This window comes from Rhinolophus ferrumequinum, chromosome 22 (assembly GCF_004115265.2).
Source record: "Rhinolophus ferrumequinum isolate MPI-CBG mRhiFer1 chromosome 22, mRhiFer1_v1.p, whole genome shotgun sequence".
Classification (NCBI taxonomy): Eukaryota; Metazoa; Chordata; class Mammalia; order Chiroptera; family Rhinolophidae; genus Rhinolophus; species Rhinolophus ferrumequinum.
In genome coordinates, this window is record NC_046305.1 from 27166904 (window position 1) to 27182136 (window position 15233).

The window sequence follows — 15233 nt, forward strand, 5'->3', positions numbered from 1 at the left end:
CCCAGCAAGGCTATCGTTTAAATTGAAGGACAAAGAGCTTCCCAGACAAGAAAAAGCTAAAGGAGTTTATCACCACCAAACCAGTATTACAAGGAATCTTAGAGGGATATCTTAAAGATGGGGGGGAAAATCAGAACTAGGAATAAAAAAATGGCAATAACTACATATCTATCAAGAATTACTTTCATTGTAAATGGATTAAATGCTCCAATCAAAAACAGAGTGGCTGAATGGATAAAAAAACAAAACCCTATATATATGCAGCCTACAAGACTCATTTCAGATTGAAAGACACAGAGAGACTAAAAGAGAAGGAAAAAGTTATTTCATGAAAATGGAAATGGAAAAAAAAAAAAAAAAGAAGAAAGCTGGGGTAGCAATACTTATACCAGACAAAATATACTTAAAAACAAAGACTATAACGAGACAAAGAAGGAGCTGGTAATCCCACTTCTGGGTATTTATCTGAAGAAACCAAAAATGGTATTTCAAGGGGACGTGTGCATCTGTATGTTCCTTGTAGCACTATTTACAATAGCCAAGATGTGGAGGCAACCTGGGTGTCCATAGATGGATGAATGGATAAGAGGAGGTATAATACAATGGAATATTGCTCGGCCATGTAAGGGAATGGGTTCTTGCCATCTGTGGCAGCATGGATGGACCTGGAGGGCATAGTGCTGAGTGGAGTATATCAGACAGTAAAAGACAGACGTAACGTGATTTCACTTATATGTGGAATTGAAAAATCAAAATAAACAAATAAAGTAGAAACACACTCATAGAAACAGAGAACATTTTGATGGTTGCCAGATGGAAGTGGGGTAGAGGGGTGGGTGAAAAATGGGAAGGTATCACCAAGCACAAATTGTTACAAAGTAGTCATGGGGATGGAGGGTATAGCACGGGAATATAGTCAATAACATTGTAATAACTATGTATGATGTCAGATGGGTATTAGATTTTCAGGGTGATAGATGGGAGGGATGTTGGGGGACAGGGTTAAAAAGGTGAAGAGATTAATAAGTACAAATTGGTAGTTACAAAATAATCATGGGGATGTAAATATAGTCAATAATATGGTAATGACTATGTACAGTGCCAGGTGGGTAGTAGTCAGGGGGAATCAGAATTATACAAATGTCTAACCACTATGTTGTACACCTGAAATAACAATAATATTGAAAGTTAACTGGGATGGAAAAATTTTAAAAGTGGGGAGGGGAAGTGAAGGGGAGTAAGACATTCAAATTTCTACATATAAAACAAATATGTCACGGGGATGTAACTTACAGAATGGGGAATATAGATAATAATGTTGTGATAGCATTGTACGGTGTCAGATGGTTGCTGGACTTATGGTGATCACTGCTTTAGGTATATAAATGTTGAACAACTATGGTGTATACCTGAAACTAATATAATGTATGTTAGGTCTATTTTTTAATAAAAATCTTTAAAAAAGAAAATATGGTAAAAAACGGAAATAGAAACCCCAAAGGTCACTCAATAAATGTCGTAGTCTATTAAAGCAATTGTATCAGCAGTAAAAACCTTCCACCACAAAAACAAGCTGTAGAGATAGGTGAACCTAGGGGAGAGTGAGTTATCTGTTTTGAATACAGACAAGTATTCATATAGGGGAGTCCTAGGACATAAAGCTGAAGTCCTGGGAGATAAGGCAAACTGTAGACAGCACTGAGTCAGGCTAAGGACTTCAACTTCTACAGTATAGATAATGTCTTTTTCAGTGTGCTCCAGCCTCTGCAATTTTTATGCTACTTACTCTTTAATATTTAAATATTGCCTTATACTATTTTCTCTGTTGGATATATGGGTAATACAGTGCCCTAACCAAGTCTGTAAATTCCATAGGATAGGTCAAATAATGAAGATTTTCAAATTAGGGGGAAAATTATGGAAACCTTCTGGGTCAGATGGCTTCATAGGTGAAATATACCAAACATTTAAAGAAGGAATAATATCAATCCTATAAAACTCTTCCACAAAATAAAAGATGTGGGAACATTTCCCAACTTCTATGAAACTATTAACCTAAAAAACCAGACAAAAACATTACAAGAAAACTATAGACCAACATCCCTAATGAGCAGACAAAAATCCTTAAATAAGCATATGAGTTCAGCAATATATAAAATGCATAACACACCATCAGTACGTGGTATTTATCTCAGAAATGCAAGGTTACATTGAAAATCAGTTAAAGCAATTTACCTTATCAGATTATAAAACAGTATGATTATCTCAACAGGTGCAGAAAAAAGGGTGACAAAATTCAACATACATTCATGATGAAAATTATAAGCAAATTAGACTTGAAGGAAACAACCTGATAAAGGGACATGTACAAAAACCTACAACTATATGATACTTAATAGCACATGTCCCTAATAGTATACTTTCTACCTAAGATCAGGAACACGACAAGGATGTCTACTCCTACACTCATACTGAGTGGTCCTAGCCACTGAAATTAAAGAAAAGGCTTAGTCTGGAAAGGAAGAAATAAAATCTTTTATTTGAAATTCCTTAAATTTCTTGCATTTTCATTCACAGACAAAATGATCAATCTCTATAGAAAATCCCAAGTAACCCACAAAAAAGAACTGACTTTAGCAAGGTAACGGGATACAAGGTCAATTTATAAAATTCAGTTGTATTTCTATATATTAAATACAACAACTGGAAATCAAATTAGAAAAACAGTACAATTTATAATAGCATCAAAAAACATAATATACTTAGGAAGGGATAAATCTAACAAAAATATGTGTAAGAAATATATGCTGAAAACTGCAAAACACTGATGAGAGAAATAAAAGAAAACCTAAATAAATGTAGAGACAAATTGTGTTCATCAATGAAAGACAATATTAAGATGTCAATTCTTCCCAAAATGATCAATCTATAGAGTCAAGTAATCTCAACCAAAATCCAGTACGTTTTTTATTAGAAATTGACAAGCTGATTCTAAAATCTACATGGAAAAGAAAAGGCCCTAAAAAGACAAACTTCTTTGAAAGAAAGAACAAAGCTGGAGGATTCACACTGATTTCGAAACGTACTATAAACTCGTCAAGTTATAATGAAAACAATGTGGTATTGGTGAAAAGATAGTTCTACAGAGAAATGGAACAAAACAGTACAGAAAAATGAGCCACACATATGGTCAATTGATTTTAAACAAAGGAACTAAGGTAAATCAATGGAAAATAAGTCGTTTGAAGAAAAATGGTCATCCATCCACAAATATATATATGAAACTAAATCTATACTTCACATATTATAAAATTAACTCAAAATGTATCATAGATCTAAATGTAATACCTAGGAATTCTAGAAGAAAGCATCAGAAAAAATCTTTGTGACCTCTGGTATATGGCAAAGAATTCTTAGGACACAAAAGCCTGAACCATAAGAGAAAAATTTTTGATAAATGAAAAACTTGGAAATTGAAAAAATGAAAAACTTGTGTTCTTTAAAGAGAAATGAAAAGACAAGCCACAGACTGCGTGAAACTATTCACAAAATCCCTTCCTCATAAGGAATTTTTTTATGCAGACTATATAAAGAACTCTCCCAACACTAAAAAGAGGAAAACAGACAACCAAATTTTTAAAATGGCAAAAGATGGAGATACTTCACTAAAGAAAAGATACAGATGCCAAACAAGCACATAAAATGGTGTCAAAATTGTTCAGTATTAGGAAAATGCAAAAACAATGAGATACCATCACACATCTATTAGAATGGAGAAAAAAATCTGACAACACCAATTGCTGGTGAGGATGCAAACAACTGGAGCTCTCCTATACTAACAGGAATAGAAAACGGCAGTCACTTTGAAGTCTGACAGTCTCTTATAAAGTTAAACGTACACTTAGCATTTGACCTAGCCATCCCACTTCTAGATATTTACCAAGAAAGTTAAATCATGTCTGCACAAAGGACTATACATGAATTTTACAGCAGTTGATGCATAACTGCCCCAAAGTGAAAACTCAAATGTTCATTAACTAATTAATGGATAAACAAAATGTGGTATATCCATACAACAGAATACTACTCAGCAATAAAAAGAGACAAACTACTGATACATGGAACATGAATCAATCTCAAAAGCGTATTATATGAAGGAAGCCAGACACAACAGGCTATATACTGTAAGAATCCGTTCATACGACATTTTGATAAGGACAAAACCAAAAGGTCAGAAACCAGACCAATGGTTGCCAGGATCTAGGGTGAGTGGACGGACTGAATGTGAAGGGGCCTGAGGAAACATGTTGGGTCATAGAAATGTTCTGACTGTGGTAGTGGTTACATGACCGCAAACATTTGTCAAATCAAAGTACATTTGTCCATCAAAGTACACCACGTGTAAAGTGTGAATTTTAGTATCTGTAATTTATGCCTCAATAAACTTAACTGAAAAAAAAACAAAACAAAGCAGATTCCAAAAATTATGTCTTGCTTTATGGTTGAATGAGTTTACTTTTCCTAACACATATTCCAAGACAGGTTCTTTCGACTACAAATTACCATTTTTAACTAGACAAACACTTCTTGTGCAGTCCTGAGGCCTAATAAGGTACTTTGTATGTATTGTCTCATTGAATTATTCCAACTTTATGAAAGTGAGGCTGAGAGGTTTGGGTAATTCTATAGTTGGGATTTAAACCCAGGTATATGAACTCCCATGGTCATCTTTCCCTCTATACCTCACTGCTTCCCCCAATCTCTAAAGACAAGGACTAAATTTTATATTCTTCATGTTTAGCATATATCATCCAATGAAAGCTGCCACTGATGAAAAACACCTTCCCAAACTCAGAACCTTATCAGTATAGGATCTGAAGCCTGCTTTTCTGAAGAAAATACTCCCTTCCCCACTCTACTTCCACCATCCAGGAAAAGGCATTCATTTATTCTCCCCAGTACCCCTCTGCCACTTCTTAGTCTAGCAAAACATCTCTTAACTCATGATGGCCCTGGGGACCAAGCTAATCTGTTAATACTCCTGAGACAACAGTTTCTATGGACATGGAACGACAATCCAAGATCATCTCTCTCAGGAATTATTTTCTTAACTAGGTAAGTACACTGTTTTATTGAATAAAATCAGTCACATCATTTGTATTCCCCCATATATTCCAAGGTTATCAATTCAACTGTCAACTTTCTCAACCATGGCATTTAACAATTCTTCACTGAACAACTAATCCCCTACCAAAGCTTAAGAAGTATTGAAGACCGGTACCCCTGTTCTGACATTGTTCTGTTACAATGCTTTAGTTGTAACAAAAATCCCAACCAGGAAATTAATTTTCTCACATAATTGTTTGGTGGTAGAGAAGTTCCAGAGTTGATTAATTTAGTGGTTCAAAAGTCATCAAAGATTCATTTTTTTCCATTTTTCTACTCTGGCATCCTTAGGATGTTGGCAGTTATTATTTCATATAGTAGCCTCACAATAAGTCTGTGAGTTTCATTAAAACTGACACCTGATGACTGGCTTGTATGAGGAAAACAATTTTCTCACGTGTACTTTGGAAGGCAATTTAAACGTACCTATAGAATTTTTAATGTACATATTCTTTGATCTAGCAATTCCACTTCTAAGAATTCATCTCACAGAAAATTTAAGTGGACAAAAACAGGTATAATGTTATTACAAAACTTTTAAGAGCCTAACAACTGGAAATAGCCTAAAATTTATATCAATAGGGATGACTACTTAAATTAAGACTCATACAATGGAATACATCTCAGCTGTTTGACATATGTCCAAGTTTTGTTGATAACAGTCAAACTGCAGAGTATATCTGCGGAAATAAAAATAGCTATAATACCAAAAACACAGGCAACAAAAGTAAAAACAGATAGTGAATTACATCAAAATTAAAAACTCCTGTGCATCGAAAGACAATCAACACAGTGAAAAGGTAACCCACAAAACAGGAGAAAATATTTGCAAATCATATATCTAATAAAGTTAATATCCAGAATATGTGAAGAACTACCTCAAGAACAAAAATGTTTAAAAATGGGCAAACAATTAGATGGGAGAGGTTTGGGGAATGGGGGAGAAGGCAAAGGCATTAGAAAGTACAAATTGGTAGTCACAAAATAGTCATGGAGAAATACAGTGAAATACAAAATAGTCATGTGAAATACAGTATGGGGAATATAATCAATAATGTTGTAGAGATTATGTAGGGTGACAGATGGGACTGGACTTATCGGGGGGATCACTTCATAGACTGTGAAGATGCCTGACCACCACTGCGCTGTACACCTGAAGCTGAAGTAGAATATTGAATGTCAACTATAATTATATATATAGTCACAGGATGTAAAGTACAGTATAGTCAATACAGTCAATGGTACTGTAATAGCCATGCACGATGTCAGAGGGATAGAAGACTGAGGGGATTATCACTGTGAGGGGTGTAAATGTCTAATCATTATGTTATTTTGTATACCTGAAACTAATTTTAAAGTCATTTACAAAAATGGGGCAAGAACTTGAATAGACACATCTCCAAAGATATACAAATGACGAACAAACATATGAAAAGATGCTCAACATCACTAACTGTTATGGGAAAGCAAATCAAAACCACAATGAAGTATCACCTCACAACCACTAGGATGGCTGCTATCAAAAGCAAAGTAAGTTTTACTGAGGATATGGAGAGAAACTAGAATCCTTGTGCACTGCTGATAAGAATGTAAAATGTTGAAGCTGCTGCAGAAAACAGTATGATGGTTCCTCAAAAAAACCCAAAAAACTTCTGGGCATATCAAAAGCAAAGTAAGTTTTGCTGAGGATATGGAGAAACTAGAACCCTGTTCACTGCTGGTAAGAACGTAAAATGTTGAAGCTGCTATAGAAAACAGTATGATGGTTCCTCAAAAAACAAAAAACAAAAAACAAAACAAAACTTCTGGGCATATACTCGAAGGAATTGAAAGCAGGGTCTCGAAGAGATATTTGCACACCCATGTTCATAAGAGTATTATTCACAACAGCCAAAAGGTGGAAGTAATGTTTCTATCAGACAGTTGAAATGTATAAACAAAACATGATATTTACACATATAATAGAATATTATTTAGCCTTAAAAAGGAAGGAAATTCTGACATTCTACAACATGGATGAACCTTGAGGACATTATGCTAAGTGCAATAAGCCAGTCACAAAAACAAACATTGTATGATTCCACTTTTAAGAGATATCTAGAGTACTCAAACTCAAAAAGTAGAATGTTGGTTGGCAGGAGCTGAGGGAGGGAGGGATGGGAAGTTGTTTTTTTTAACAGGTACAGAGTTTGTTTTCCAAGATGAAAAAGTTTCTAGAGACTGGCTGCACAACAATGTGAATATACTTACAATTAAATATGGTTAAGACAGTAAATAGTATGTGTATTTTACCAAAATTAAAAAAAAATTTAAAAGTCAAAATACCAAAATGGTAAACAAAAGAAACTATACATATTTGTAAAGAGTTTTAAAAGGGTAAGCATCTAACTCTTAATAGTGGTTACCCATGGAGAACACTGATAGGAAAAGGAAGCACTTTTGTTTTCTAGTCTGTATCCTTCTGTACTGTTTGAATTTTGATCATAAACATGTACTAAGCTAATATCTTTAAATTCCATTTTTAAAAATTCCATTGGATGTAACTTTTAAGTTAAAATTAAACTCTAGGTACTAACAGACTTAAGTCCTTATGCCATCTTAAGTTTTACCTAGCATCTCATCTCTTCCCAAAAGCATGCCATGAGTAGGTGGTTATTAGTTCTAAAAGGAGTAATTAAGGAAAAGCTCCTGTGTCACTCGGTGAACATGAGATGCTGCCTGTTAGGCTTACCCCAGGAACTGCCCATGACACTTCCTCAAACTGACAAACAGGATACAATGATAACAGCTAGTGCCTGCAACACAAAATCCTAGGGTTTTCAAATTATTCTTAATTCTTCTTTCTCCCAACCTACTACTAACAGAACACCAAGCCCACATCAGCACTTCTTCAGTCAGATTTTCCTCCCCTCCCCCTTTCAACAATGTTACGAGAGAGTTAGTGGGTGGTTAGCAAGACCCTCTCAGAAACCAACAGCCATTCCAGAAAAGTAATTGCTCACATGCCAAGGACTGCCAACAAGAGCAGCTGCAGCATGTTTTAATAACCTTAATGAAGCAGAGCACAACACCTCCTGTACCACAATTCTGATTGGAAGAAAAAAAGATTGTGGAAAAGTACTACTTAAAAAAAAGCAAACACCGAAAGCTTTGGTAAAGCACAAAAGCAAGCAGATTTCTAAATACAGAGCTCAATTGTAAGAGTTCAACTATACCTTATTTCTCACTATCATCATTTGCTCTGTTAAAAATAGAACTTTCCATGTCTTGATCCATTCAGAATAAGCCACAGCAGGCAGTTTTGCTTAAATAAAGCAGCCAGGTCAGAAAGGCCGCACAGGGAAATGGAGGTAGCAGCCAGCAGGTTTTCTTACGGATTATAATGCTCCAGCTTTTATCCTTCCCAGCTATTCTGGTGCCAAGAAAGCTGCAGTCTTGCTCTTAAAAAGCTTTCACCAGAAAGGCTAAAGCAGTCTCAGGGCTCCAACCCCCTCTGCTGGCTGCCCAATGTTTTCTTTGCATGTTGCAGCAGGTTCAATGAATTTCAAACTCAAATGTTAAAAAAGCTAAAGCAGCCCTTTATTTCAAAATATTACCAAAAAAGCACAAGTTTAAATAGGAGCGTAACAGCTCGAACGCCAAGTTCTAAACTGGACTGATTTCTACACTCACCTACAAATCTTTTTCACAAAGGGTTTTTTACTCAGTTTAAAGAAAAGTTCTGTATCTCCCTCATAGGCACCTGGAAAAGCAGGAAATGAACTTCTTGGTCCTTCCTCACTTGCACTTAATAATACTGCCCATTACCAGAATTTAAGATAGGCCTTTCTCATCTTTCAACATCCAATTTAAATAGCACTTAGCACATGGTATTGAAGCTATTTGTTTGCCAGTCTGTTTCACTGTTATTTCTTCAAGTTTGTGCCGAACAACTGATGCTCAATAACCATTTAACAGAATTCTAACTAGACCCACCCTGAGATACTGGGGGAGGAGATTGTCCACACAGTTCTATTACCGTGTTTCCCGAAAATAAGACCTAGCCGGACAATTAGCTCTAATGCGTCTTTTGGAGGAAAAATTAATATAAGACCCTGTCTTATTTTACTATAAGACCCGGTCTTATATTACTATAATATAATATATATTATGTAATATCTAAGACCGGGTGTTATATTAATTTTTTCCTCCAAAAGACACATTAGAGCTGATGGTCCGGCTAGGTCTTATTTTCGGGGAAACATGGTAGGAAATGAGCAATTACGGGGGAGGAATGAAAATTCTTAGAGATAAGAATAAGAGACAGGTGTTTCTCCAACTAACATACTATTATTCTGCCTAACTTACCAGTGCTGCTTGTAGTCTTTTTTCAGGTTACCAATCTCACAGTGCTCCTCCTGTTAACTCATAACAGAGCTCTTTTTAATGTACTTTTAAGGCATTTCATTCTTTGCCTGTACCTAAATACTTTTCACATTCTGATCTTAGTGATAAAAGAGTTCACAAAGACATCACACAGTGAACTCTATGAAAATGCTAAACAAATACTGAAGCTGTTATAATGTCCCCAACCTATTGTAGTTACAAACTCTAGTGTTCCAGTATCTAGAAATAGAATTGATGAAGATGACATATATTAGTGTAACAGCCTTTATTTTGTGAACCGCCCCCTTATCTACAAGTCAATTTTGAGAAGCTTACCTGTCAGGTAAAAATTCCTACACTTTGCCTTAAGAATCTATAGGTCAGGCTCTGAGAAAAGCAAATGCCCAAGGCCAACTGCCACCATCCAGAACACTTTTAAAATATCAACAGCTAATGGTGCCACTGAGTAGAAAGAAACAATGTAAATTTTTTTAATAAAAACAATTCCTCAGCATTTATTGTCATCTGGTAATAACATAAGAGTAATTGGAGCAATATGAATAAACGTTTAAGAACTATGCTCCTAACAAAGGAGACCTAAAAAACACAAACTGTATTGCCGTCTCAACAATTTCTCACTTCATTAGTCATTTCTAGTTGGAGACACTTTGAAGCAGAGTAATATTATCTCCTTTTAGCATGATCCGACCTGCAACACAAAATTAAAAAAAAAACAAAACTATTAATAGCCATTCAGACAACCTTTTTTAGCCTCAGAATTCTGAATTGTTCTTGAGCAATTATGAAAATACTTTCTCTTGTATGTGAACATTTTCAAATATCCATTTGTTGAAAGGCTATGAACATTAGAGCATACACACTTTTTAAACAATAACCTAATGAAGATAGACACATCTAGTACAGGCTCAGGAGAATCATCAGGACCTGGAAAAGAGACCCTGAAGCCCACCACTGATAAAAGTGCTAGTGAGCTGTGAACCAGGACATTAAACAATTAAAGACAAAATGCCTGAATAAACCTAAGTTAATGGGATTTTAACAAAAATGTTTCAGTTTGTCTTGATGAAGTCATGACTCCTGAAAACCCTCTATTAACTGGGTTAAAAAATTGTGTTTATTGATCAAATGTTTTCGAGTTTTGATGTGGTAGGCATTGAGCATATTAGGGAGCAAAAAAGATGGGACTCATGCACTTATGGAGAGAGATAAATATAATAATCCCATTAATGAATGTTCCACTAAAAACTCAGAGAGCACAATATATTCTGCTTCTTCCCATCGCCACCCCAAGCAAAACTAAATCAAACCCCGGGAGGAGGTGATCTGAGTCCTAAAGATCCAGGGAACAGGATATACAAAGATTTATAGTGGGGCAAATGTGCAAATTCAAAGAACTGAAAAGAAGACAAATGTGGCTGAAGTTCAGAAAATGAAGCAGAGAGTGATACAAAACAGATGGAGGTAAGATCAGATCATGAAGAACCTTGCAGAATGCATTAAAGATTTTATCCTACAAGCAGCAGGAAGCCATTGAAGGATGTCAAGCAAAGGGATGACAAGGTCAGATTGGTGTTTCTAAGATGACTGCAGCCTGCAGATCAAACTGGAGGGGAATGACGTAGTTGCAGAGAAATAAATTAGTCAACTGAATATTTGTGCCATTCAGTAAGGCAGGGAACACTAAAATAGCTCTAAAAGTGTGAGGCGTCGAGATGGAGTTTGATTTCAGACATGCTAACTTTTGAGAAGCCACTGAGACATTCAAGTATTCAAGTGTATTCAGAGATATAGGGCTAGACGCAAATTTGGGAGTCACTACAGTCATGCATAGCTTAACAATGGAGATACATTCTGAGATATGCGTCAATTAGGTGATTTCATAGTTGTGCAAACATAAAGAACACGTCCACAAATCTTGACAGTATACAGCCTACCACATACCTAAGCTATATGGTATACCATTATGGTTTATGCAGTCTGTTGTTAACTGAAATGTCATTGTGAGGCACATGACTATATATATATAGATGGTAACCGAAGATGTAGTCTTGAGTGCCTAATAATACTGAGTGACAGGGGGGCCTACAACCAAGCCTTGAGCAATTCAAACATTTAATGGTTGTGTCCCAAAGAATTAATATATGAAGAAAAGTCTGAAAGGAGTAACTGGAAATTAAAAATGAAAACTTAGTATCACAGAGCCAAGGGAACAAATTGGTTTAAGGCAGGAGTGGCCAACAATCCCAAATGCTGTTGAGAGTTCAGTAAAGTGAGGACTAATATTGACCATTACATTTAATACCATTAGTCTTTGGTGACCTTGGTGAGAGCTGTCTGAGTGGAGAGACAGAAGTAGAAATGGAGTGGGGTAAGGAGTAAGCGGCAGAGGATTTCACGAGTGTAACCCCCACCCAAAATAACTTCTCAAGGGGAAACTAAAATTAACATAAAGTGAATAAATTTCTAAAATTCTGTTAAGACCATCTATATCCTTACCCAGCTGTTTTCTTGACTTTGTTTTAGAATGAATCTCTTCTGCATCATCTAATACGAGGTTCATATACTCATCAAAACCCTAGAAAAACAAGCCATTGACTGTCATCTTCAAGTAAGATCACATCCAAACCATTCTAAATAAATATACCTATCTAGATACAGAAATGCCAACTAACTTCAGAGATTCACCCCTTCACTGCTCTTCCTGCTACACCGCCACCTCCCACCTTAAGCCTCCTTTTAAACAATAAAGCAAGCCAAATTTACTCCAAATTACTTCTGGAACCTTCTGGACTTAAGATTTTATTAGCTATGCCAAAGAGCCACTCTCCCCAAGATTTTATTAGCTATGCCAAAGAGCCACTCTCCCCAAGATTTTATTAGCTATGCCAAAGAGCCACTCTCCCCATCTTTTATAACCTGCCAATGTAAAGTATGTGTGTAGATATATGAATTAACTTCTGCTACCACTTGTCCCATGTTCCTCACAAAATACTATCACCACTAACCATCACTCTTGTTTTCCAACTAGTAAACAGGGATTTACTGAGGAAATCTATGATATCTAAAGCCATACCAAAATATCCTAACAATACTTTCGGCCATATTTCATCTTTCTTTAAAACATTATTTAGGGTATTCTGCCATCCTGGAAGTCTTATTTCACTAACCCCTCCCAGCTTTATCAGGTATCAACCCAGAACTAACAATCCATTAATCTTCATCCCATTCTAATTTTATTTGTTTTTCACCTCCTTTTAATATTAACATTGTTGTTTAAATAATTTTTAAAAATTAATTTCCCCTCTATTTTAAGAATTACCCAGTCTCTATTAAGTAGAACAATGAGACAAGGACAGTGGACCCTGAAAAACTTTCCTCGGGTTGTGATCTTTGACTTTTTTATACACTGCTCTGGCTGGCCATTTTTTGTGAAATCTTTTTCTATAAGAAACTGCTTTGAGATAAAATATCCTGGGTACTCACAATGATACAGCCCTCTATCCGCATATTCACTTGCTCATATAGCCACACCTGAATCCGAGATCTCTGAAATAATCATAAAAATAGAAATATTAAAAAATAAGTACACAAAATCCAATCACTTTGGTCAAACAACAGAAAAATATGGCTCCTAAAAAAAAACTTTAAAAATAAAAGCCAAGAGTTTTAACCATTTGATTCATATCTTAGAATTAGTAACGAAGACTAGTTACTTGCGAAGAAACATTCTCATCAATAAATGCTACATTGAGACTATCTAATTTGATCTCCCTGTGATCTTGGGCCTCAATCATATTTCTTATTGCTTCTAGTTTCAATCATTTAGAGTGAAAATTGATGACATAGCACAAAGTAGTAACTTCTGAAGACCAAGGGCTTCTTTCTTATCTGCTATAGCAAAATCCAGCTCTAAAACAGCTTTCTCTAGTTTCTCAGTTTTCCATATCTCACACCTACCAACTAGGGAGAGACCCTCAATTCTGGTGATTAAAAATTACAATGCTTGAGATTAATCTGTTTTTCAATTGTGTTGTCACACACTAAAATTTGTCAGAACAAGAACTACGTTTTCTTTCAGAGATAAACACTCTGCCCTGCCAACTCAGAATTTCAGCTGCCAAAAATCCCCCTCTAGGAAAGCAGGCTGCCACTAAATCCTCTGAACCTATCTTTCCCCCTTTAGTGTCTTTTCTATATTTAAGTTTTGGGAGAAAACTATTTAAGTACTTGGGAGAAGTACTAAACCCACCACCTTATTACGTGGTTTAAAGCTAATTGGATTTTTCTTCCAATGTTTTATCGTAGGGAGAAGACGGAACAGTTCCAATGTTCTGGCCATAATCACTACCGACAAAAGTACCAATACCCAAACACCAGTCCTGTCTACCAATAATTACTTTTTGAAATTACTAATTTTGGTCTTGCAAAGTAACAACACAATTCTTCACATACTTGCAGTTGGCATGGTTACATATCATTTTATTACGTTAGAGCCTTCCTTGCACTCTTTCCCTTCAAATACTCCTTCATCTCCACAATTTCATCTACTCTTAACTCTAGAACACAGTGATCAAACAGGACAAAACAACCAAATAAATTAACTTTTTACTTAAAAAGTACGAAACAACAAACAACTTACGTACATTTTGCAAGTATCTGAAGATGAGGTTCTGCACCAATGGTTAAGGAAAAAAAAACACGCATAGACTCTGCTTCCTGAAACTGGTCAATCCTACCGCCATCGCACTTTGATTTCGGAACGCAAAGTCTGGAGCCTGCACCACGAAAATGGCCTAACTAGGGACTCATCAAGGGACCTCTAAATACTCTGGAGGAATTCCCTCTCACTCTTATTCTCTCGGAGTTTCCCTGGCGCCGCCATCTTCCTCCTCCCCGAGACCGATACCTCCCGATCGCACTCGGTATCTAATTAGGGTAGTGCCCCTCCGCTCCCCACCCCCTCGCCGCCCTCGCCCATTCCCCAGGCAGGAGGCCTCAGCCCGCCTCCCACCCATCCCCGCCTCAACGGTCCGCGTTTTGTCCCAGCCTCGGATGCCCCGGGGGCTCACGGGATGTGGGTCCGCACTGTGCTCCCTCAGGCCTGCTCTCTGTTCGCTACTTAGCCCCCCTTTTCTAGCCCGAACCTCCGGGTCCAAACTCCACGCGTAGGATACGATGGGCTGCACCATCACCTTCTGCACTTTTTGGCCCTGGCCACGGTACGCCATGGTGGAAGCTGACAAAGACCACAGTAACCCGCACGCTACCTCAGAAAGCTACTTCCGGAAAAAGAAACGGAAGCGGAAGTGTGCGGTGCTCGCGTGGCGACCTGGGAGCCTCCTGGTAAATGCTTCTCTAGCCACGGGGGTACAATTTTTCTTGGTGTTCTGTAGCCTCCGGGGGAGGCCAAATTGAGGGGACTGCACTTTGGAATGGGGGTCGGTCCTACAACGCCACCTGGAGGGAGGCGGCGGAGATGCCGCGGCACCTTTGCGTCTCCATTTCCTGAGCTGGCTTTAAGAACCAAGTCGTCCCGTTGCGTACCTCTGTCTGTGAAATGTTTAATGCTTTTGTAACTCTTGCTTTCCTGGAATTGAGGCTTGATGGCAGCGTTGTGGTGGAGAGTAGGGCGGCAAGAAGCCCAAACGCAGGACTCTCACTCCGGGTACCGTCACCCACAA

At 37.1% G+C, this 15233-nt stretch overlaps 1 protein-coding gene across 1 annotated transcript; it reads right to left on the minus strand.

Annotated features, from left to right (window-relative positions):
- Positions 1-9415: 9415 nt before the first annotated feature.
- On the minus strand, positions 9416-14880 carry SNRPE (small nuclear ribonucleoprotein polypeptide E). Its single transcript, XM_033092059.1, has 5 exons — positions 14727-14880; positions 14196-14222; positions 13036-13098; positions 12049-12127; positions 9416-10240 (listed from the first exon to the last, which is right to left on the minus strand). The coding sequence occupies exons 1-5, from the start codon at positions 14778-14780 to the stop codon at positions 10185-10187; spliced, it is 279 nt and encodes a 92-aa protein (XP_032947950.1). The 5' UTR covers positions 14781-14880; the 3' UTR covers positions 9416-10184.
- Positions 14881-15233: the final 353 nt, after the last annotated feature.